General features: G+C 32.8%; 2 protein-coding genes across 4 annotated transcripts in view; one reads left to right on the top strand and one right to left on the bottom strand.

The window, feature by feature from the left end:
- Positions 1–22447, bottom strand: part of LOC145277753 (uncharacterized) — a 22828-nt gene extending 381 nt beyond the window's left edge. Inside the window, exon 1 of the mRNA XM_080129470.1 lies at positions 1–22447. This exon is cut by the window's left edge and continues 381 nt beyond it. Within this exon, the coding sequence (XP_079985596.1) occupies positions 20291–22177 (1887 nt within the window). The 5' untranslated portion in view covers positions 22178–22447 and the 3' untranslated portion in view covers positions 1–20290.
- The window catches only part of LOC145277760 (cilia- and flagella-associated protein 91-like), a 362282-nt gene that overhangs the window by 191702 nt on the left and 143362 nt on the right, over positions 1–27218 (top strand). The window lies entirely within an intron of this gene.

The raw sequence follows: 27218 nt of genomic DNA, 5'->3' as shown, positions 1-27218 counted from the left end.
TTATGTGAATTTTAGTGTACAATATTTTCGTTCCGTCACAAGTACGTACATTATACAGATTTTTCTTTACTTCTTTCATTTTTTTTTTTTTTTTTAAACATAGGGGAAATTTTGGACAAGCATCGAACATCTTTCTTCATTTCCTTACTTCAAAACAGGTTTCTGGTACAGTTTCAGTCTATAGCTATTTTTTGTTTTATTTTTAATAAAAGATTTTGTAGGAAATTTTTAAATCATCAGCTAAAAGGTGCTTACTCTTAATTTTAATAACATTTAAACCGTGCACCGTATTAAATTGTAGAAGCTTCACCAATTTCACAGTTTTGTTTTATCATTGTTTTTTTTTTAACTATATATTAATACGATAGCGTGTGTGTTCTTTTGTGTGTCATGCTTACATCTTTCTCCTTCCGAGTGATCGTCGTTTCATTGTTATGACCTTCAATTTCTTGTAATAAATAATTTTACCAAGAATTTTTTATAAGTTTTTGTTTCGGTTTTGATTATAGTTGATGGCACTCAAGTCATCTGGGTTTTTTTTATAAATAATTTTACTAAAAAATTTTCATAAGTTTTGGTTTCGGTAATAGCTAAAGGAAATCAATCAATCAAGCAATATATATATATATATATATATATATATATATATATATATATATATATATATATATATTTATAGATGTTTTAAAACATGGGGTAAATCTATAACATCACATCAAAGCTATAATCATTTTGTTAAGATAATATTTTGAGAGCTATTTATAAGAAAATCAAAATAGCTCAACTTGCAAAGTATCAACCTGAAGATTTTAATGTTTCCATTTCGATTTTCAATTATGGCATCCACTTTATTTGTTGGGAATTCATTATCTAAAAAAGTACTTAAGGTCTTTGATATTCAAAATTAGACAAATCTTGTAATGTATTTATTACATTATTTTTAAAAAGTGTGACTGATGGACAGACAGACATGCACACACAAGAAAAATGAAAAATGCACCTTGAGTGAGTACAGTTTGTCTTTAGGGAGTTATATTTGTTATATATTAGGATCCTACGGTAGTAAGTAGAAACTATGCTAACTAGTATGAATTTCAGCGAGTTACATAGTAGATGTCAGGATAACCTAGCAACAAATGGAAATAAACACACCTGTGGCTAGCATGATTGATGCGGAGGTTTTAAAGGCTAGCTGACAGAACAGAGTTTCTAGTAAGTTAGACTTGAGAAGCGAGACAAACGCCATCTGAAAATGTAGAGAGAATCTAAACAAATGTCACCCCGGTGTCTGCCATCTGATCTTTCAATTATTAAGTTAGAAAATAAAACAAGTTAAGAAATTATCAGAATTACATTGGTCTCTCCTTCCATGAACAAATATTCTCTAAATAAAACCTTTGAAAACCGACAAGTCTACATTGTTTTCTATGAATGATTACATTCGTCGTGAGTTAAACAGATAAACGACCACAAGGGGTCATGGCCCACACATCGAAAAGGGACAATAAAAAGAATGAAAGACCAGCGACCGCGAATGTATGTAATAAGACTTTTATTTTGTTGATTGCTTCTTCGTTGCTTACTGGCGATAACACACATGTGCACAAGTACATGTTTACATAAAGGACGATGTGCAAACAGTTCATCTGTTTAACATTTGTTATTGAAAATGTTATATATTTACCTTTTTTGCTTCAAAGAAGTCGGGTGGGGGGGGGGGAGAAAAAAGCATCTCTGAGTTTCATCCAGAATTACATTAAAACAAACCAGTTATATTAAAACAAAATTAAATAGATTTTCAAATGTTTTTCATTCTAAGACGTTCTGATGAAGGATTTATTTACATAAAATTAAAGCCTTTCTAAGCTCCTAACTTTAGCTGTGTGTCATAACATGAGTATTGAGATCAACAGAAGAAAATAGTAAGGAAAAACTCCAATATTAAGGATAGTTTCTTCTTTCAAACTGCTAGACTTTGGAATTCCCTCTCTGTTTCTTACTTCCCTGATTGTACTAATCTTCAGAAACATAATGTGAACAGACATTTTGACGGTCAACTCCCCAAAGTTCCCTATTAGACACGATTGCAAATAGCATACCCCTAAGTTTCAAGTGGCAATATGTTTAGGGTTGAAAAAATAAAAGGATAAAAAAGAAGGTTGATTAAACAAACGATGCAACATGAACAGAATAGTTTACTAATCGCTAGATTGAGCTCGTTTGCTTGCTGTGGTATTCACCTTGAGCAGATTGAGGCAGCTTCCTCCAAATAAGGAATTTTCCAGGGAATATTAAATTCACAAGCGTTCTCCATTTAGCATGTATAGCATGGTCAGGGTAGATCATTTCAATGACATTAGTTTTTTTAAATATTAGTGTAAACAATCATATATACGCGGTCAATTTGATATTTCAGTTGATAGAGTCCCAAAAAGCAACCACTGAAATCTAAGTTTTGAATCTCACTGCGTCTAGCTACACTGTTAAGTCGTAAGGACAATGAAACATGTATCTGTGAATAAATATAATATATATATAATGTGGATGACTAAAAATGCCCCCTTGGTTGGTGAGTGAAATAACAAACTGCTACTAACATATAATGCAATGTACTTTGTGTAAACGAATGGAGCTTATTTTTATATTTATCATCATAATTCCACCTACCTACTTAGCAGCAACCAAATGTGTTAGAAGTGCTGTCATCTAGATGGTCAAATTTTGATCCCAGCTTCAGACAGTTGCTGGTTTAGCCACACTGAAAAGCTGTGATACAGCAAAACAGTGTCTGTGGATGACAAATATATATATAATATAGTATAACGATTAGATCACTGTCTGACTGACGTAAATGAACATTTAAAATGAAGATGTTTAAATTCAACGCTATTTCACGCGGTTAATGGTAGCCGAATGGATTAGGTCTCCGCTAATCGAGCCAGAGATGTCTCGTGGTGCGGGGTTCAAATCGTTCGACTGGTATTAATCGTGACACCCTGCACTGAAGATTCCCGAAAGGATGAAACACTAGTGTCTGTAGGTATTTAATTATTATAGTAAAATATAATTATATATATATATATATATATATATATATATATATATATATATATATGGTGGAATGTTTTGTTTCTTTTTTTCTGACGAACGATAGTTGTTAGAATTTAAAATATGCAATGTGTTTATGAAATGGAAAAGGTGTTGAGTCGTTTCTTTCCACCATTCAGCAATAAGAGCGATTGTCGAAGAAGGTCAGAGGCTATATTGGCTGAAACGTTGTGAGAATAGCACCCAAGATTAGAGCAGTAGTTCAAATAATGCAAATCCAAGACAATTTGTTGAAATATTTCCTGTTAAACACTGTGGGTAAAATCTTAATCCAATTGAAATTTATCTTTTATCTCAAAAAAAAAAAAAAAAAAAAAAAAAAGCCTAAATTCCTTTGTACAATTTTACTTTAAAGATCAACAGTGTACATTTAGTGTACATTTAATACAGAAACCCTCATGATGATTGGCAACAGTAGTGTTTTAATTTTCCTTTTTTTTTAGAGACGGGGGGGGGGGTAAAGTTAAGAAATAGACAGCTGAAATAGAGTTTTATGTAAAAACGGAAACTGGGTGAAACTGAAACAAAAATACAGAACCAGCACATTAATCAATAAACTGAAAAGAAATAGTTTTATAGATAATTCACTTTTTTTTTTTTAATAAAATAAAAAAAATTCTTTTGAATAAAATCATTTTTTTAATTACACAACACTTTCGTTAGTGTGCTGGTTTTATATTTCCTTTCAATTTCACTCAGTTTCTAGTTTTACTTGAACTCCATCTCCCCACCCACCTCCCGATTTTTATGGGTAGGTAGATGGGTTTTTAAAATTATGGCTCCCATGGTAATATCATGTATGTGAAAAGTTTTAAAAAATTAAAATTTAAATAAATTTATATAACAACATCGACGATAAACCTGACAGCGGCGTTATTGCTCTCAGGCTCAAATATGGTTCTGTTCAGTCCTAGGCGGTTCATTCTCCCAGGCTGTACCTTCTTTCTTTAAGAAGGGTTTAGTTCATTGCTAACCATTTTCAACCCTTTCATAGTATTGTTCTAAAGCCAATTGACAATCTCGTTAACCTTTATCCTCAAGTGGCCTTCAAGCCTTGATAAAAGGCACACAACATTTGCTTCAAGTGTACATTTAATACAAAAATTCCTTTGATGACTCGGTAACAATGGTTTGTCACCTTTTTGCTGGATTGAGAGAGGGAGGGGTATGGTTCTCTAAAGTTACGCGTCCTATGTTAGTTATGTATGCAAGGGAAAAATAATATCTATATATTATGAAAAAAGTTTAAATAAATTTATAAACGACTGCTGTAAAAATAGAACCAGAAACTTGTACAAAAATTGTTGCCAGAACTTGAAAGAAAAAATATACCAATCAAGGATACGTTTGGCTTCGTTGCTAACGAGCTATCTGTTCTATTCTAGGAGGTCCATCTCCCCAAGCTTTACTTTCTGTCCTTGAGAAGAGGTTAGTTCATTGCTAATTACCTGAGACGCCTCTACCAAGGACAGGCCTACTCGAGCATTTTTTTTTTTTTTTGTAAGTCTGAGTGCACTTCCATTAATGTGGTAATATTTTCGAAACTCCACTTGACCTTGTGCCTAACCTCCTGGCAAGGAAGTAAATGTAGGATCGCCTCAGCGTTTCAAGGCCAAATCATCTTTGCAGCAAATTCAGCACGTTCTAACCGTACGCTATGATAAATTATTGGCTTCTAATCACGTGACAGGTCTGCCAAATCAATGCACAACTAGTATCTACCCGACATATCAATAGGTTTTCTATTTCTAGTCTAATTCTAGTCTACTGTGCCAAGATCGAGTTGGCTACAAGCCCTGAACATTCATTGAATACAGGAAATTATTATTACCTACTAATAAAATAGCGATTGTGTGTTTATAATTTTTTTTTTTTGTACCATTGAAAATATTCCATTATGACATGTAAAAAGATAGAAACGTTGTATATGAATGGAAAAGGAAAATAAAAATAAGAATTTGATTAAGGTAAAGGTACAGAATAGTTAACTCATGAACTCGTAAATCAAAAACATAAATAAATAAATAAATAAATAAAACATAATTTATATAAACCAAAAACACAAACAACATAATTTAAATGTTAAAAAGTATAGAATAGTTAACACTAGAGAACTTCTAAACCAAAAAAAATACCAGAACTAACAGCTTTTTTTTTTAACATGTGTAACCGATTGGAAAGACGGTATAAAGACTCTTTTACACACGTTAAAACTATGTGAGTTCAGTAGAGAATTTCATTCTCATGCGTTTTATATAAATTATGCTGTCGTGTTTTTGGTTTACAAGTTCTCAAGTGTTAATTATTCTGAACTTTTACCTAAGCTGTTTTGGTGGTGGTGATTAAAGATTCAATTGGGGAAAAGAAAAGAAAATTATTCTTCACGCCTTTGAGAAGTAGAGATCCTTAAACGCACATTCGGACATTTTAAATGATAACGAAATCAGGTGTTGGTCCCAGGAAGGAGAGTTATTCTCTCTCTCTCTCTCTCTCTCTCTCTCTCTCTCTCTCTCTCTCTCTCTCTAAACTAAAACGGAAAGGAGAAAAAAAATAGATTCAACTTTCCAGTTTTGCTAAAGATAAAGGTACAGAGTAATTAACAATTAGTGAAAATTGAGTTTTGCAAAAAAAAAAAAAAAAAAAAAAACGAAACTGGAGAGTTTGAATCCTACCAAAAGGGAGGTAATTATTTTCTGAAAACTGAAAATCTTAGGCCAAAATTACTTTCACTAATTGTCTTTGAAAACTATTTTCATTAACAATTAATTTTCTACCTTATTGTTTTTTGTAATTTTTGGATATGTTCATTACCGTGACATGACAAGTGAATACCATTGGTTTTACTTGAAATTCAATATTTGATTTTGCTATTATAATAAAGAGGAACCCTAATACTTGTTCAGTAGTCTGTTTAAATAATCATATCCTGCCATATACACTATTTATTTTTCTTCTTTTTATTTATAAGCACCAAAACACAAGGCAAACTGCAACTGAGACGTAAGGAGCTACTGTGCACTAGAAACCATGTCTACATGTAGAGAGTTGTGCAGTTGTTCACATTACACTTAAATTTCTGCATGCTAGTACAGTTGGGGAAACAGGATACAGAGAGAGAATTCCAAAATCCAGCAGTTTGAGGGAAGAAACCTTCATAGTAGAAGGCCCTTGCACATCAGGGAATTTTTACAGTGAAGGCATAAGATTTTGCTGCTTCTCGGGTTAGTCAGAGATATTTACGTCGAAGGGGCACCAATGCTATAGGTTCATCGGAGTACATTATATGAAAGTACTTGTAAAATACGCACAGGGCTGCAACATCACAGTGATGAGACAGAGGTTGGGGAGCTTGTTTGACAGTGCGGGACCTATTAGATTCTTTTTTTGAACCATGTTCAAGAGTGAGAAACTAGTGGTTGATGCATCGACCCATATGTGGCAACAATATTACACGCATAGGCAAATGGTGACCTTGCAGAAATATAATCACATCAACACACTATTTCTCATTAGATCACCAAAGTTAAGCAACATTCAACCTGGCTAGTACCAGATGGGTGACTATTTGGTAATACCAGGCACTGTATATAGGTGGACGTTGACACCTTCCTGCACGAGCTACAAAAACCTAATGTCGTCATCTCCCCTAATGGGGATATACATACAACTGGGAACTGCTTATGAATTTCATACTCCCATGAAACTTCCTCCTTTGGAGAAAGCTGGTTCAACCCTCCTAGAGTGAGTGCCACTTCAGTACGTTACAGTTGTAGAGACATAAGATATTGTCAAGTGTGAGTATTTTTCTAACACAGTCATTGTTTCCGATCTTTTCGTAGTATCGTTGTTCTACAGCCAATTGATAATCTGATTTAATTTTAATTTAATTGCATTTTCACCCCAAAACATGGCATAGTGCCACTTTGATGTAAGGGGTAACTATCTAGGACATAATTCGCAAGGATACTATGTAGGGAGTTGAGCAGCAAGATGTCTGTTTACATTATGCTTGAATTTCTGCATGTCAGTACAATCAGGGAAGCAGGAGCCCGGAAGGGAATTCCAAAGTCCAGCAGTCAAAAAGAATAAACTATTAGAGTAGAAGGCTTTCTGACATCTGGGGGATCGCTAATGTGCAGGGGTGGGATTTTGCTGCTTATTGGGTTTGTCGGGTGTATTTATCTCAAGAGGGTACAAGGGCTTGTTTGTCAGAACACTTACCATTAAAATACTTGTAAAACAGGCAGAGGGATGCAACGTAGTACGAGACCTCTTAGGTTGGTGACTCTCTAACTAACTAATAGCAGATGCACCAGCATAAATGTGACAACAATACTCCATAGATGGGCGAATGGTGGCCTTGGAGAGGTACAGGATACTCTTAGGCATAAGTAACTTTCTAGCATGGTAGAGGGAGCCCACCTTCTTTGCAGCAGCCTTGGCAATGTCCCCAATGTATCTTTCCAATGTTATGTTCCCTGTGAACATTAAGCCGAGGAGTTTGAATGAAGTACTTTCAAGTAATGTATCATTGGCCAAAGCTATTAGTGGTTGAGAAGGTTTCTTATAATTATTAAAGGTAAGAAGGTAATCTTGGTAACATTGAATGTTCTTATTTACTTGCCTCCTGATGAAGACAGAGTTAGACACAAAGTCGGTTTTTAATGTGGGAAAAATACAGCTCCCCCAAAAAGGAACAAAAATAAAAAAAATACTTGAAGGATTTCTCTTCCACTGATCGAGGACAGAAAAGGCGAAGTGTAGCATCAGAACAGATACTACACTCTGATCTTGGCTCAAAGGCCAAAAACATTGAGGTTGTTTACTTCTCTCCCACTGCAAGAACTTCGGCACCAGGGTCAGAAAGTAGGATTGAGAAGTCAGCGCCCCAGAGGAGGAGCACTTTGACCTGCAAACAGTGCCTGGGCAGCCATGTCGGCATTCCCCGGTGAGGGCGCCACAAGCGATTAGCAATAAACTAACCCCTTCTCAAAGAGAGAAGACAAAGCCTGGGAGGATGGACGTCCTAGAACTGCACAGAACTAAATAGCCACCACAAAATCAACACAGACCAGATCATTACAGGAATGGTCTAATCTTTGTTGATTTTGGGGGCCCAGGATATAGATCCCTAGCCGGAACAAGAACATTGAATGTTACCATCCATTTTTGTCCCCATTCCACCCTTATCCTCAAGTGGCCTTTGGGCCTTGTAAAATAGTGACTCATTAGTAAATGAAAAAAAAAGAACACTCTTCTATATTTTCTTTAAACACTGTTTTTTTTACTCCCCCCAAAAAAAGGATATTGCAATTTGAACATAAGGGATTACTATTTGGGATCATGTTTAACAAGTAATTGTGAAGGAGTTAAGTTGTGAGATGATTGTTCACAGTTCATTTAAACTTCTGCAGTCTGAGAAGCAGGAAACAGAGAGGGAATTCCGAATTCTATGAGTCCGAGAGAAGAAACTTTTGGAGTAAAAGATTTTCCAGCATCTATGGATTTCAACAGTGAAGGGGTGGGATTTTGCTGCTTGGGTGTATGTATGTCGAGGGGGACACAAGAATGATGAAATTGCTATCTTGCTTGTCACTGTGCACATTTCATCTGTACATGAATGTTGCAAAATGTGAATAACAAAGGATATAGGAGAAGAGAAGTGATAAGAGTAATGGAATGATGCAAATCATTGTATGAGAGAGAGAGAGAGAGAGAGAGAGAGAGAGAGAGAGGGGGGATATATTATGACATCACAATATGTTGACTTTTTAATCATTGTAAAAACATAATTTTCAACCAATATTTAACTAACTGCAACTACCTGGCGTTACTCGGTAGTCTTTTTAGCTGCAATTTGTTTTTGCTTTTTTTTTACTTTTTTTTTCAAACAAAGGGAAATAACTCTGTATTGATGAATAGAGAATTACATCCTTCCTTTTATTAAGATGGCATCTGTATGAGAATAATTCTGACCTAGTCAAAGTATTTTCTAGAAAGAATTAAATTAAATTGCAATTTATTGTTTGCAGTGATTTACAGCAACAATCTACTTAAAGAACTGATGAATCAGAATTAAATACTGATTAGTAGGAAGAAAGTTATTGATGACAAAAATCGAGGAAGAGGCTGACTTTACTTTATCTATTAGATAATAATAATATTAGATATTAGGGTTTGTGTTCCTTTTATAGAAGCGTTGGTTGAATTTGAATATGTATCTAATACATATTTCATTATAATATTAGATGTTTTAGCCTCTTAAAAACAAGCTAAAAAGTGGAACGGACAGATAAATATAATATAGAAGACGTTTATTAAAAACAGGCAAACGTTTTAGCGCAATGATTTAGAATGCATGCTTTATGCCAAATTGATGGTTGAATGTGGTTAAATTTGTGCATTAAATACTAATACCTATTAATCCCTAACTGTGCATTGAATGGATACCATAATACTTAGTTCGCTGTACCTTATAACAAAGTTCCATACAAAATTTTAGCCAGATTGGCCGAATTGTTTCTGAGAAAAATTGGAATGGACAGATAGATTTAGAGAAATATAATATAGATATATAACCAATGAAATTAATTCATGTGTTTTGTTTTGTTTTTGTTTTGTTTTTGTTTTTTGCTTCCTTTATTTATTTTTTATTTTTTGCTAATATTGAAGAAAGTTCTGAATATACATATTGATAAATTTTATTTTCTATTAGCATAAAAATATAGAAAACTGTCAAATTATGAACTATTATTTTTTTTTTTTTATATATAATATTATAGAGTTAAAACAGTTTATTTGCTGTTTTTGTTTTATTTTGATTTTGTTGTTTATTTTTATCTCTGTGTGGTGTTTTGGTTTGGATCAAACAAAATAGAAAAAAAAAAGGAAATAATGTAATAAATAAAAAAAATAATACAATAAACAAACAAAACATGTACACAAGGAATGACAACAGATATGATTAAACCTCAACAAAACAAAAACTTAGTAACATTCAAACACTAATGCTAAAGTACTAAATCACATGACCTTCCTTCCCAGTTGACAAATACAAGCTTGATTTATAAATGAAATGATAAACAATATTAGCATGTTTTACTAAATCTAAAACAAAAACAATAAAAACGACTATCATTTACTCAAAATATTAAACTAATCCATCAGTAAAAATAAAAAAAATATTTTTTTTTTTAATTAATGGAAATAAAAAAAAATATTTTAATCTATCAAAATAAAATAAAAATAAAAACACTTTTAGTCTAGTTTTTTTTTTTTTTTAATTCTCTAGTCTAAAAAAAAAAAGAAAAAAAACAAGAATTTTGATAGATAAAATTTTTATTTCTTTTTGGGGTTTTCATTTATTATTATTATTAAAAAAAAAAAAACAAGAAATTTGTCTGTAAAAAAGCTGGTCTGCTCATAAAATTAGTATTGCTTAAATATAGTTATACATTTTTAACAAGAAAATTTTAACAAGAATAAAAATAAAATAATAAACAAAAGAAAAGGAAAACTTAGAATCAGTTAAATATCATTAAACTCTTGAAAACAGAGGTTGACATTAGCAACACAGATTTGAAGTCGGTTAATATTCTTTGGAATGGCCATATAATATATATATATATATATATATATATATATATATATATATATATATATATATATATATATATATATACACACACACACACACACACACACAGAGGGAGTTTTAAAAATGTACTCACACTTTAACCGCTATCAGTATTATCTGGACAATAATGGTCATCAATTTGAACATTTGAGAAGATGATTCTCCAATTAGATTTATCTTTTGTATTCGAAGCTATTTTATTTCACTCTATGTTCACAAATACAGGTTTTTTTATTGTCATTTGACATGTAAGTACATGGTGACATTTTTAGACACTTTTTATGCATATATATATATATATATATATATATATAGATGTGTGTGTGTGTGTATATATATATATATATATATATGCACACACACATACATATGTTATACACGTTTTCATAACAAGAAAATTCAAATGAATCTACACTGTTTTGTTCAAAAAAATAAAAAAATGTAAGTCAAAATTATCTAAAGAGGGATTATTTCTTCCTTTTCTTGATTGGCAGGATCAATCCATTTTGTTATGGATTGGGATTTTAAAATGTTGGATTTTCTTTTATGTCTTTATGTATTATAAAACTCTCTACTGTACAAGAATATAGAAAACATGCTCAATAAATACACATAAGATAAATGCAGGTGGGTGTGAGTATATATATATATATATATATATATATATATATATATATATATATATATATATATATATATATATATAAAGAACATTTTTTTAATGAATTTGACATTTTAAAAAAGAAAGAATTTGAATTGTAGATTCATTTTGGGGACAGTCAGGTTATAATCAATAATGTTTTTGTTGGCTTTTGTCTGTGAAGCAAGGCAGGGAACATTAGGGGGGTACTGGTAGTTATATCACAAATTATGAAAATAAGGTTAATCAAGCCGGGTGGAGGGAGGGTAGAAAATGCAATGAGGGTGAGTCTTAAATACGTGAAAAAAAAAAAAGAAAGAGTAAAGGAGGAAATAGGAGATAAAGAAGACAAAAAAATAATGAACAAGAGGATATAAAGGAGAAGATGAAAAAAAGACAGATGGAAAAAGAAAAGTAATAAAAGAAAATCAAAAATTTAAAGGACAGAGAAGATGAAAAAGTATGAGGAAGTAAAAAAAAAGAACACAAGATAATTCTTTTTGGTTTTCTTTAAGATAAAGTGGAAGGGGGCAAAAATAGAGAAAGAGGAGAAGAGTAAAATGAAAGAAAGATAATAAAAAAAGAAAGAAAGAAAGAATATGAAAAAGAGCAGAAAGACAAAAAAGGAAATAAAAAGAAAAAGGTAAGAAAGAAAAAAGAAAGAAAAGAAAAATGAAAGATTACAGAAAAAGAAGAAAAAAAGAAGAAAGGCAAATGAAAAAGAAGAAAAGAAAGATAGAAAATACAAAAAAAAAACAAAAAGAAAATAAGGAACAGAGTATAAAGAAAATTTTAAAAAATAACAAAATGGTGATTAAAAAAGAAAAAACATATATTTATACCCCTCCCCCCAAAAAGGTGGTAATCTATTTGACATGCAAAGACTATAAGCATTGAAGCAATGTCCCAAACACTAGTTTATTGATATAGGAAAATAAGACTAAACACATTTTTTTGTTATCTAAAATGGACAACAATATTATAGGCCTAAGTCGGATATCCTATTAACAAGAACCAGTTGAGATAAGTAAATAGATCATCTGTACAGACTTCTTTAATAAGGTCACGTTTCTTTTTTATCGCTGAAATCATATACACACTTGGACTAATTTAAAGCCAATAAAAATGTTTTGCATCATAAAGCAAATGCGTTATTTAACAAACTTATAAAGGACATTTTTTTTTTCAATATATAGTGCAAGCATATCATAAAATATATCTTGTATTAATAAATGCTCCAAGGTCGATCATCAACAATGAACTGGTTTCACTGCAGGTTTCAAATCATCATACCCACTCCACCAGAAATTAGGAATTTCTTAAAAGGAAAAACCCTTCCTCCTCAAATAATAGTTTAAAGCAAAAGGTGTTTATGCATTTTAGGATTAACAGACTTTTTTTTTTTTTATTTTATTTTTAACTCTAAGAGGAAACAATTTAAGAAGTTTTTAAAGTTTATAACTTTTAATGATCATTTTGTTTTATTACCAAAGTTTAATTTTGTAACATTTCATGTTTTTCTTTTTAATTTATTTATTATTTTTTAAGTAATACATTTTCATATAATGATTACTTTCATTCAGTCGAGAATTATCTTTCTTAAAGAGACTGTTCGTTAAAAAGATTGTTTATAAAAAGGGCATACATTTTCAAAAAAGTTCATATATATATATATATATATATATATATATATATATATATATATATATATATAAATGCCTGTTGTAATTTATTTGAAATTCTAATTATTTTCTAAAAGAGCAAAACAAAATTATTTTAATTCAATATATGTTCTGATAATGTTTTATTTCATTTATTTATTATTTTTTTTATTTATTTTTTATTTTTTTTGCTAATTTGGTGTTTGTTTTGCTTTCACTAATTACGTTATGCAAAACTTTAACGAATCTTAATTGTCTCCCCTTGAAATTCTTCAAAAATGATAAAAAATAAAATAAAAATTTCCTCCAAATTCAAGTGCTAAAAAAATATCTTATTTAGATATAATACTTTTTCCCTTTTTAAAACTTATCTCGGAGCTTTTCTTACATTCACGCCACCATTGAAAAAAGAAAAAGTGACTATTTCTTTTCTTCTTTTTTTTAATAAGACAAGGGCAGGGGAGTTATATGTGCTCCAATCGTTATAAACTGTTATAATTTTAATGCATTTTGATAACAAACAAGAAAAATAGGCTTTATTTTTGTGATTTAACAAAGTAAATTATTACATGCCGTTAAAGATGCTGTGATTTTGCCTGGTTCTATGTGAGATTACAGCAGCACAACACAACCACTATTTTGACATTTTCAGTGGTTCATGAACCCAATTTTCGATGTTTGTGTGTGCACCTAAACATCAAAAATAGTGGGTGCTTTGTGCTTTCATAGTTTAACATAATGGCAAGCAATCTGGTAACAGCATTTAATAAGTAAAATTTTCAATTTACACACACACACACATATTAAAATAGAAGGTAAATGAAATTAATATAAGATCATTTACATCTGTTCAAAGAAATCAAAAACAATAAAAACCTATATATCACCTTTATTTAAATACAGTCTTCTCATCAGCACAAGGAAGGGGATGGATGTAGAACCCAAATCCTCTTGATGTTGCTAATTGACTGTTAATTTTGGTATCAAATATCATCTCTGAAACGATTGTACACTATTTTAGGTTGTTATTGTTTTGATTTCTTTGAAATGATTATATATTATTAATTTCATTTACTTCCCTTTAATCTACTTTATCTCTAAGTGATCTAACGCTTAGACCATTATTTCTTTTGTATATATATATATATATATATATATATATATATATATAAATACACACACACATCTCTTTGCTTCTTATCAAAATGCACCAAGATTCTATATTGGATAATGCACATCTAAAAAAATTGGTCTATTTAAAAAAAAATAATAGAATGTTTTTTGTTCATGGCAGTATAATTGTATAAAAGCACCCAAACACTTTATATAATGAGAAAAGAAAATCATTTTATTAAACATGAACTGCTTGAATTTGACCAGGTTGATGAGTATCTTTGCCATGAAAGGCAAGAATTTAAGAGTAATTAATACAAAACCCAGCCTCCAGGAGATAACTCACCTCAACCTAGTTGTACCAAAGGGTCAATTCCTCATGTCTTTAATCTACACACTCCTGGAGTGGAGAAGTGTCACCTTCAGTTTGTAATGGTGAACAGGACAGATGGGCAACATACACCTAAGCAATGTTGTACTTTCAACTCAATATATAAAAAAAAAAAAAAAAAAATGAGTTCAATACAATAAAAGCAGTCAAGTTGTTTTAATGAAGTAATTTTCCTGATTTTTTTTTTTTTTTTTGTGATATTAACTGATATTGTTTCAGGATTCTATATTTTTAGATATTTTATATATATATATATATATATATATATATATATATATATATATATATATATTTATTTAGAAAAATCATGAATTATATATAAACATTTCTCAAGTAAAAATTAATTCAAAAGAAAAGAGTGTTTTGCCATTTTTAGTTAATTTCTTTGAAATCAAAACAATTTCTTTTTGTTTGTTTAGTTAATAAAAAATCAATTCCTGAGTAAATACACCAAAGTTTTATCAAACTAAAATCGAATTTAAACATATCAGGACAGTTGGCTATTTTCAAACAGCGTTCTATAAGAGTACAGAGAGATTTTATTTCAAAAATGCCCCTCCCCTGATTGGGTCACCTACACAACTACATATTTAAAAAAATATATATTTTTCACATAATTATTACTGGCTTATTGTCAATATTGTTTATTTTAAAATATGTTTTTATTAGCTAATTTTTAGCCAATCATGTTCTGAAATAATTTTATATTAAAACCCAACACCAAATTAAACAAAATATAAGATTATATATTTTAAGACCTTTAAGAAAGGAAAATATAACTTTGGTATCAAAAGAATTTTGAAATAAAAAAGGGATTCATACAGTCATTATATAAAATATAACTCTTTTAACAAGAAAATAAAAATAATGGATATAATAAAAACAGGGAAAATATCACAAACTAAAAAATGTACCAACAAAAAAAAAAAAAATGGGCAATTTTAGATTGACAGAGGGAAACATTTCGGATTTATAATAATGCCAGGTTATTTTTTGTTAGTTTTATTTTAAAGATAACTTAAATTTAATTAGTATCAAAAGGAAAATATTATGTATGCAAATAATTTTTATTATTATTATTATTATTTAAAACGGAAAAAAAAAAAAAATTGTGTTTTTACATGTTGTAAGTATTTTGAAAGATACATATCATTTTTTTCAAGAAATATTTCAAGGACAATTAGAAAGTTAAAGTGGATTTAGGAAAAATATTACTCTTTACTCCAAAAAATTACACATTAATCTCAAAAACAACCTTCCCACCAGCAAAAACATTGAACATGCAGTCACAATGAAACTCATTAATTTCACGAGTATCAGTAAATATACCACAATTCAAATCAAAATAAGCACAGATAACAAATAAAACAGTAAAAAAAAAAAAAAAGTAAATAATTTTTAGATAAGTCATTATAAGATATAATATACCTAAAAAGTGACTAAAGAGCTCCAGCATTGTTCCTAATCACTTGCCTCTCCACGAGGGCAGACTTAGACACAAAGTTGCTTTTATTCGTAAAAGTGGGGAAACTCCAGCTCACTGAAAAGGGACTGCTCTAGATTGAAACAAAAAAATAAAATTTGCCTCAGTCTAGAGGGATTTCTCCTTCACTGACAGGAGACTGGAGACAGGAAAGATGAAGTGTAACAGATGCTAGATTTTGCTCAAATTCCCCTCAAAAACGAACTCGGAAAATACTAGACAACCTTTGATATGGTAACTGTTGTGCATGAAAAGAAAACTAACGTTTTCCATCGATCTAGATGCACAGAGAAACCATAATACTTGACTGTTGTTTAGAATTTTAATTCAAGGCAGAAATTACTATTTTGACAGTTTAAAAACGTAAAAACTAGCTTTGAATAAGATATCATATCTATTTACTTGCCTCCCCCACGAGAGGAAAGTTAGACAGAAGGTAGTTTTTTTTAATGTGAAAGATATCCAGCTCTCCAAAATGCGTCACTCTGGATGGGAAAAAAATTAAAATTACCCCAATCAAGAAGTATTTCTCCTCTGACTGAGGACAGAACAGGTTGTACACTTTGATCCTAACCCAAATGAGTAGGAAAAGTCCAGATTATCACCAGACATGTCAACAATTATGTTATTTATTAATAATAGACTTTAAAATGTATGTATGAACTATCATAATACACTTATCCTAAAAGTAATTTTAAGTTCTTAAGCTGTTAAACAAAAAGCAACTTTTTGCTTGAATTAAAATTTAAAAAGGCAGAAGTTAATTTTTGGGGCCTTTTTTTATTTTGTCTCCTGAACTAAAGAAAAAAGAAACGTACATGCCGTTTAAAAATAAAAACAACTAAACTAACAAAAAATAAGATATTCTTGATATAATAATACCCCAAAAAGATGTTTCCAGTGAGGGGGAATTTCAAAAATTAAATTTAAATACATTTTTCAATTTAAAGAAAAGAAAAGAAAAAAAAAAAAAAGCAGTCCTCCAGTCCTCCACCAAGACAAGAATTGGCGAAAACTAGACTTTTCAAAATTAACTCATATAATCATTTAGAGGGGTAGGGGAGGGGGCGTATAAAATGAAATAAATAATAAATGCTTTTTTTTTTCAACGAACATTCCGGTTGCATAATAATAATAAAAGGTATCTCATTCCCATCTGTACAGAAACTTATTTACATTGAGAAAGCAGGAGTTGAAAGAAAAATCAAATAATTTGTACACGACTTAGTATACGTACACACACATACACACATATATTAATAATAATAAATAATAATAATAATAATAATAATAATAATAATATCCAGTAATCCATGTAGATTATTAAAAAAGAATAGCAAATATAAATTTATAGAATTCCAGTTTATATATATGATTGGGGGAAAAATTTGGAAAAAAACATTCCAGTTATTAATGTTCTTTTTGATAAAAAATAAAAAAATGTGTATCCTGAAGAACCAACTTTGAAAAAGAATAAACAAAGCATATATATATATATATATATATATATATATATATATATATGCATGCATGTACAGTTGTATTACCACATATGTGTATATTTTTTTCCGTATTTATCTCAACAGTGCTCAATACCAAAGTAGAGCATATTAATTATATTTATAATTTGTATTTTTAATATATATATGCAAACATGACATATCAAACCACAGGGTATCATGTTCATATTGCGACATTCCTTTTTTTTTTTAATCAAAACATGGTTTATTTATACATATATATATATATATATATATATATATATATATATATATATATATATATATATATTAGTATTTGTCTTTTTTAAGTAGTAACAATAAGTATTGTGTTACTTTTTGTCTCACTTTGTCTCTTGGAAATTTTCAAATTAGAATTTATTTACACTTAAGAAACCATAACTGCTGGTGTTCATAATAATATTTAAAATCCAAATTATAAAAACCAAATTCAGAAGTTTTTTTTTTAATCTGAAAATGTTTAATTTATTTATAGACATTATAACTTATATATTTGCTAAGATTTTTAGCCCAGAAAAGAAAATGTCTGCCCCCCCCCCCACAACACACACAAATGCCGCACAAAAAAAACATATATTATTAACAATTTTTTTATAATCCAAAACAAATACAATCATGAAGTTATTAATTCTACTAACATCACCATGGCCGGTAGACCAATTTTTTTAGGAAAAAAAAAGTCATGTCATTTATAGTGGTCAGTAATAATGTCATTTGAGCTTAAGGTGTCTAACATTAACCTTTAGAAAAGTAAGAATTTGATAGTTATGACCTTTGTATTAAAGAAAGGCCCATGTAAATATTCCTATGACTATTTTTAACTTGTATTCCCTACCTCTAGGTGTGTGTGTGAGGAAGGGATTGGGGGTCACGGACTGGTAAGACTTAAACCGTTTTAAATGTTGATCTTTCCAGAAGTCACAACTAGATTGGCAGGCCCAACATATAAACGTCACAGATTCAAGTTAAAAAATATACTTTTTTTTTTTTTAATTAGCATTATTATTAGTAGTACCTATTTACTATGCCTCCCCACGGGACAGAGTTAGACACCAGGGTCGTTTTTTAACGTGGAGAAAAGGTACAAAAATAAAAAAAAATTGTCTCAGTTGTGAAGGACTGATCCTCCACTGAAAGAGAACAAGAAATGGAAGTGCAGCATCTGAAGAACAGATACTACACTTTGATCTTGACCAAAAAGCATTATTATTATTAGTAGTAGTATGTGAAAAATCTCCAAATTTTTGTTATTTTTTTAGTATATTGAAAGTAGCCTTCATTTTTTATTAAGACTTTTTTCATTTTTTTTAATCCATTAACAATTTTTAGTAAAACGAAAACCAATATCACTTCTATGTAATATTTAAAATAATTATTGCTTTTAATTTTTTAGATATAAAAAAGAAAAATTATCTTTTCTATTCAATTTTTACAATCAATATTTTTATTCCTAAATTTGTTAGAAACAAAACAAGAAATATAATGAATTTAAAATGTATATTTTCAAAATATGCATATTAATTTTTTTTAAACAATCTTTGAAATGTAGGTGGGACAATTGAACGATAATAATAATAATAATAATAATAATAATAATAATAATAATATTAATATTATTATTATTATTATTATTTTAATGTAATAATTTTGCTTATGTAGTCAATATAAGATGGCTATTGTTTTGATCCATTGCAAATTAAAAATTTACAGAAGAAATCAAATCTTGGTATTTTATAGAATCACTCCGGTCTCCAAACCAGTTACCCGGACTTAGGGTTAGTGGTAAATTTAAGGGAGGAGCTTTTTTGTTTTTTGTTTTTTACACTTTTCAGGATGTTCACAAAGTAATCGCCTTAAAAAGTAGAGTTTCCTACTCCCCAAAAAACACCCGATATATATATATATTATACACACCGCACACATATATAGATATATATCGCAACAAAATTAAGGGCAATTCTAAAAAATTAACGAACTCTCATCAAAAGAGTTTAAAATATAAATTCTTTTTAAATAAATAAAAAATAAACGTAGAATTTTTTAAAACTTGTTAATGGTAAAAATTAAAATTAAATTAAAAATTGTGACCATTTGAGATTAGATTTAAACGTGGCCCAACAAGCCAAGAGAGGGGGTTTAGTAAAAGAGAAACATTTTAGAAAAAGAGGAAGAAAAAAGATTTTTTAAAAAGACGGTTATTCTTTTTTACTCCACGCACGATTTTGTCGGATGTCTCAAAAAGTGTGATCATTAAAAAAAAAAAAAAAAATGAGAAAAGGTGACCTTTCAAAATATGAACAGAACGGTCCCTTTTAAAAATGATGGATCAAGACTGCACATATTTGAAAGAGCACCTGTCCCCACCCTCTTTCTCTTTCTTTTTTAACGTATGATCACAAAATATATTATTTGATTTTTTTTTTTCCTGATCGATTCTGCTTGTGTTGTGATTTATTTTAGTTTTACCTAATTCCATCTTTTTGGTTTTTTTTTTTTTATCCAAAATATTCAACTCTCATTTTTCATCCCTCTTTGTAAAGAAGATCTGGAAAATTGGTTATCGATCCCCCTCTTCTTCTTTTTCCTCCGTTTAAAAATGCTCGATGCAATGTCTACCGAAAGATCGTAGAATCTCCGAGGCTTATATTAATTGCATTTTTGATGGGATGCCGTTTTTTTGTTTGTTTGCTTTTTTATTATTTATTTTAATTTTTTTTTCAATTTTAAATTCCGTCTCCTCAGGAAAAGTACATTTGTTGTAAGCGCGAAAAGATCCGTTTCCATTCGTACTTCATGTTGACATATTGTATACATCCTCGCAAGAACAACAGGAAGCCACAAACCATGAGGATCCACCAGACCCAGGAATCCCCTTGTAAAAATCCTTGCGCCATCGTGTTGTGCTTCATAATGACCACCCACTTGACCATGGACAAACCGAGACCGGACAATGCTCCACAGCGGCCGGCCACTGTGTTGGTGATACACAGGGAGATGAGGAAGCCGAGCCAGTTGAAGAGGAAAGAGATGGCAAAGGTGCAGAGAAAAATCCAGTCGGTGCCTATGGACACACCCGTCAGGTGGTAAGGGTCGTAAGTTGGTACGCGATCGTCGTCGGGGTAACCCGATCTTGAACCCCCAGACTGTTGACTAGAATTGGACAGGTGGGACGCCGTCGTCTGGTCACGGTTGTTCTGGAAATCGTGTCCCGGGTTCTCTCTCATCTCGTTCGCCTTGGCCCTTTCGGCCTCCTCGTAAGTGGGGAGATCCGTGGCGACCGCGTAGGACGGCAGAGTGTCCATGTGGGACAGGCCGTAACCCCCGGATTGCCGGTTGGAGTCGTCAGCTTTAACCAGGCCCTCGTACGGCGGCGGGGGTGGCATATCGATCATGTTCATCATGTCGAGGGGCGGTTCGATCATCCCGATACCAACCACCCCGTTGGCAGTAGTGGTCAGCATAGGGTTCGCGGACATCGGGATGATGACCAAGGATCGGGGCGGGGGTGGTGTCGGAGGCGGCGTTAGTGGGATGGTTGGGGAGGTCGGAGACTGCGGTGACGGGGGTGAATGGGTAACGACCGTCTCCTCCTCATCTTCTTCGTCCATAAGTAGCGTGGTGGTGCTGCTGTTGCATGGTGGACTCAGATCGGAGGGGGACGTGACGGTCACCCGCGGGAGAGGGAGGATAACATGTGCAGCCCGCGGTGACGGTGGGGTCCTCATTATTGCCGAGGTCGGGGTAGTGTTTGGGGTACCGCTGACACCCGCCTGTCTCTCCTGTTGCATCTGACGGAAGGTCACCTCCGACTGCAGTTCTAAAGACGGGACCGGTGTCGTCCGCCTGGTCGGGGTGGACCTCGTGGTAGGTGCCTCCGTTGGCCCAGCAGAGGGAGAAGATGGGGAAGAGGAATGAAGAGAAAGGTTGAGGGAGGAGGTGTTGGCGGCTCTTGTTGTCTTTCTGGGGCTGGTCTCATCTTCCCTGGCATCTCCTGTCGAAGATGATGGGGATACCTCTGTAGTTATTGATGATGTCGACGTTGCAAATATTGGACGTGACGAAGGGTTCGTACTTCGCTGTAATCCAGACGTCATTCTGTTTTCATCTTCCACCACTACCGCCACATCATCATCACAAGCATCACTACCAACAACAGTAGCATCGCTATTATTGTTATAGCGATTATTACTACTACAATTATTATTGTTGTTGTTGTTGTTGATATTATTGATATTATTATATTTATTGACGCGGTTTGTTTTTTTGTCAGATTTATTAGCAACGACATTATTTGACAACAGACCTTCTTCTTTAGTGGGCATTGTTTCTACTGCCACTGCAGTTGTTATTGTTGCTTCCAAATCCGACGTTGTGCCGTTTTTTGGCGTGACTGCTACTGCCGTCGATGATGTAGACTCCATATCCAAGCCGACTGTGTGCACAATTCTGACGTCTTGCGGATGACAGCGAGCCTCCACTGCGGCCTCTTGCTGACCAAAGGCGGCCGACACATCCGTAGCATCACTTGCAATCACCCCATTATTGTTCGCATTGGCGGCGACTGAAGGCGAAGTGATTGTATAATGAGGAGCTGCCACATCAGTCGACGCTTCATTATTCTCCATAACTTTCTCCTCGTCCTCCTCCGTGCAGAGACGAATACTCGGTAAAAACGTCCAGAATGGGTGTTTTGATTGCCTTTCTTTCTTAAACTTTTTTGTAACCCACTCTAAATTGTAGGTTTCTGTGACAAAATGGCCAACAGACGTGGCGTCCGAGCAGAAGATGGCGACTCGAAAGATTCACACAGATAAGGATAGGTCGTTGCATATAAAATGGAAAACAAATATGGCGAGGCTGCGCTCGTTAATCCAAGGGCAAGTAACTCCTTCGTCAAGAGGAATGGAATGATGTCCCTTGATTGCAGTTACTATGGAAACCAGTCCCGATAATTAGCAAATCTATACGTCGTGATCGTGATTATTATCAAGAAATGGATATCTATATATTTACATGAAAATTGATGACGTCATAAAAGATAAAAGGTGAAATTGAGCTTTACGGGTTCTTGAAAGGTGAACGATCCCGACAAAAATGGTCAACTTACAACACAGATAGGCAGAGAGACAGACATAAGTAGTGGCGAGAGATTTAAAATTCGAATTGCCACCCGCACTTAGGGTTAGTGGTAGGGTTTAAAAATAAGGAAACTTGTTTATTTATTTGTTTGTTTTTATTTTTAAATTATTAACGTCCCTGTCGTGCCGAAAATGTTCGGTAATCAATATAGTAGCCTAAAATCTGATTTTCAAATCGATTTAAACACGCATTAAAGTTCATTTTAATTTTAACTTAAAAGTCATAGCAAACGCATGCCTTCTGTAAGCCTATTAGCAGGTAACAATAAAAAAAAATTAAAATAAATTTGTATTTGGACTACTGTTATCATATTCAGTGTTATTTTTAGAACGTTTCAGTTGATGTAACTTCCAACCTTCCTCCGGTGTTTCTTATCAATAAATATTTTTGTTGAACTCGAGAATCTGCACGGATTTTCGAATGAAACTCTTTATTTAATCCACAGGCTTAGCATGCTCTCATTCTGTCAGCCATGACCGAGTAGAAGTTTTAAACAATTCACAATTGTATTCTTCGTATTACCCACACTGATACTTGAAACTTCAACCTCCAGAAGAATGTCACTTAGAACTGAATTTGATCTACCTCTTTATCCATTAAGCCACAGGTCCTTTTCAATTTTCATCTACAAAATTCAGAAACGTAAAAAAGAAATTATTAAAATAACAAAAAGAAAGAATGAAGAAGGTGTGCACAGTCTGAATATTACAAGACTTAATTTAAAAGTTGATTTATAGTCATGTCAAACTCAGTTTCACGAGGACCGCATTTCTACAATTATAACTGCCGTCGTTTAATAAGGATTATTTCACAGTATTTTTCTTTTATTTAGAGACATGCAAAGATTTGGTCCTATTCAAGAATACAATTACAAATGCACGCATAGTTCAATAAACAAACAACTAACTAGGAAAGCTACCCGCACTTTGTGTGGGACTTTGCTGTATACTTGGGTAACTGCTTCACTGGAACCCTTTCAGTAAGTGGATGTTGTAAGAGCAGCTATTTCTTAAGATGTTTAAAAAAATTTTAACTACTTCCTGAAGTGACTGAAATCCAACGTTGAACTTTAAAGCAAATAGATTATATCAAAGTTGACACATATTGTTACACATAAAAATTAAAACAATTACAAAGAATCACAATGGTTAACATTTGTTTAATTGGATGAGGTGGAGGAGAGTGATCTGGTTCAAATTCATAACTTGGTGTGCACCATCCCAAATGGGGGAGTTTATGAAGTGCCACACTGACTATGACCTTAACCTTTGACCTTGACCTGGAAAAATGTGAACCATCCGTAGGTCGGAGACCATCATCATGTCAGGTTTGGTTATGATCGGTTCAGTGGTGTAGGCTGTAGGAGAGGATATATATATATATATATATATATATATATATATATATATATATATATATATATATATATATATATATATGCTATGACCTTGACTTTGACCATAACCTTGAAAAATGGCGTGCACCATCCCTAGGTGGGGGACAATCATCATGGCAGTTTTGGTCATGATCGATCAAGTGGTATGAGCTGTAGGAGAGTATGTATACATAGGTTATGATCTTGACCTTTGATCTTGTCATGATAGTCCAGTGGTGTGGGCTAGAGGAGAATTATACACACACACACACACGAATGCTACTACTTCATATATACAGACTAGTCTGGGTGCCCGGCGTTGCCCGGGTATTTGGAAGTGTGTGTTGAACAAAAAATAAAAAAAATTTTAAAAAGTAGTAGAAGACAGGCAGGTTCAAACCTGTGATGCAAAGAAAGTAAAAGAAAATCTGACGTCTTACCGCTACTCCATAACGCGACCAGAAGTCTAAAGCGTTCAAATTTAACGTAGTCAATCAAAAACAAAAAGATGACTTGCAGAAATGGTATTGCTTTTAAATCTCCCACGAAAGCAAATTAGTTTAATGTGAGGAGAAAACCAGCTCCCCCAAAAGAGGACACTCTGGCAGTATCCAAATAAATAGTAATTGTCTCAGTATGAAGGGTTTCCCCTATATTGACCAAGGACCAATTACAGAACAGATACTACCTGGCCGGAAAGCCAGGCACCTGACATTTGCGTTCGATTAATTTTGCTTTATTTATGCAAAAAAGATAAACAAACACTCGAAACGATGGCACAGAGGGAATTTTTTTTAACTTGATCAAAAAGAAAGAAATAAACCATGTTCGTTTGCTAATCTGAGATATCATAATCTAGGAAGTATAAGAAAACTTCTCCTGGAATTTAACCGACGCGAGAACCCCCACTCAAAAAAGAGTTTCGTGGACATACACAAATGCTCATGCCCATTTTGCCCTTCATATAATAGACTAGTAGGGGTGTCCGGTGTTGCCTGGATGTTTGAAGCCAAAAAAGAAAATGTGGTAGTAGGCAGACAGGCTCAAACCCATGACGCGAAGGCAGAAAAGAAAGTGAAAGAAAACCTGACATCTTATCACTACACTATGATGCGACAGGAAGTATAAAGCATTCAAATTTAGAGATGTCAACCATAATGGCATAGCAGATAAGAATCATGCACTTAACTCTGGCTGTAGGCCAGTTAAGCTTTCAGCTTTCTCTGCCGTATTTGTTTCCCCACGATGTTGGGGAAAACCAGCTCCCCTCACCAAAAAAAAAGAGGGAGCTCTGGCAGTGTCCAAATGAATAGCACTTGATATGAAAGATTTCCCCACATTGATCAAAGCTATGTGCCTTTCTGGACGTCTCGGCAGGGAAGGCCGGCGAATGAATTTGATTCAATTAGTTTCACTTTATTTATATATATAAGACAAACAAACTCGTGAAAGGATGGAATAAAGGGAATTTTTTAAAAGTCAATCAAAATAAATGTAGAGACGACGTCCGTTCGCAAATTGGAGATATTATAATCTAGGGAGTATAAGGAAACTTCTAAATAAATGTAACCTTGTCGAGAACTCCAGCGAACAAAGTCTTTCTTGAACATACAAAAACGTGTGTGGTTGTTTTGGCTTTTATATATATAGACTAGTGGGTGTGCCCGGCATTGCCCAGGTGTTTGTCAGTGTGTGTGTGTATGGAAAAAAAAAAGTTTAGGTAGGCAGGTAGGCTTGAACACGAAGACTTGAGGTGAAGGCGGAAAAGAAAATGTGAAACATTACTGCTATGCTAAGATGGTAGAGCAAGTGAGAATGGTTGAAAATAAACACTTTTAAAACGCAGGTGGTTAAACGAACGTCTGGTTTTCTAAGTCAAACATCACGCCATAGAGAAATTAAATCACACAGAGCCAGTTAAGCTTTACGCTTTCTGCATATTTGATGTTTGTGAAAACCAGCTCCCCCAGAAAAAGGAGAGTGTCCAAATGAATAGCAATTGTCTGATATAATGGGGTTTCCCCTGCATTGATCAAAGCTGATTGCTTTCTGGACGTCCCTAGCAGGAAAGCCATAGAACTGACTTCTTTTCAATTATTTTCACTTTATTTATGCTAAAAAGCCAAACAAATATGCAGGACCATGAGATAGCATGAATTTTATAAAATAAAAGTCGCTCAAATAAAAGATAGACACGACTTCCTTTTGTAAATTGAAGATATTATAATCTAGGAAGTATATAAAAAGTTCTAAGACATATGGTAACCTCCCCCCACTCAAGCACCCCATCCTCGAAAAAAGCCTTTCTCAGACATACAAAAAAATACACACACACACACATTTTGGCTTTTATATAATAGATGGTGTGCATCATCTGTAGATGGGGTACCATCATCATGCCAGGTTTAGTTATTAGTCTAGTGGTCCATCATTCTAGTTGTGTTGGAGAGTTGTACAGACAGACAGACACACAAACACACACACACATACACTACAACTTTAAATATATAGATGGTATGCACCATCCCTAAATGGAGGACCGTCATAATGCCAGGTTTGTTCATGATCGGTCCACACACACACACACACACACACACACACATGCTACTACTTTATCTAGAAAGAAGAAATTAGCATGAGGTATAAATATGTTCTTTATTTCAATCCTAGCAGCTGTGTCACATCGGCACACACAACGCTGAGTCAAACACAAAATCCAGTACACTCAACATCAAGTACACTCAACATCGTCTTACCATCAACGCTTACCTTGTGAACTCGGAGTATGGGAAATTCCTGCATGCACAAAAACAAAAAAAAACTAACTAAGAGTAAGAATAATGAGTAAACGTTGGATAAAATGTTGGTTAAAATTATTACGAACTTGCCAGGATTCGAATCTGAAATCTTTTGATCTATAGTCAGACGCATTATCCATTGCGCCACAAGTCCTGTCCCTATGCCGATATATGTTACTGCGACTGTATACAGACAGTGCTAAATTCCGTTGACATGGGCAGGTAACTTTTTCGACATTTGCATGAAACAGCCAAAAAACCATTATTTCAGGCTTTTTGTGTGACTCGGCGTTGTTCATTACGAACCATATATGGATAAGGACAATCTAGAGACTCACACCTTTCAGGGAAAAA

This window comes from Euprymna scolopes, chromosome 6, assembly GCF_053919585.1.
Source record: "Euprymna scolopes isolate OS-2025 chromosome 6, ASM5391958v1, whole genome shotgun sequence".
In the NCBI taxonomy this organism is placed as follows: Eukaryota; Metazoa; Mollusca; class Cephalopoda; order Sepiida; family Sepiolidae; genus Euprymna; species Euprymna scolopes.
The sequence above is the reverse complement of the archived record's forward strand: the minus strand, read 5'-3'. Positions and strand labels throughout refer to the sequence as shown.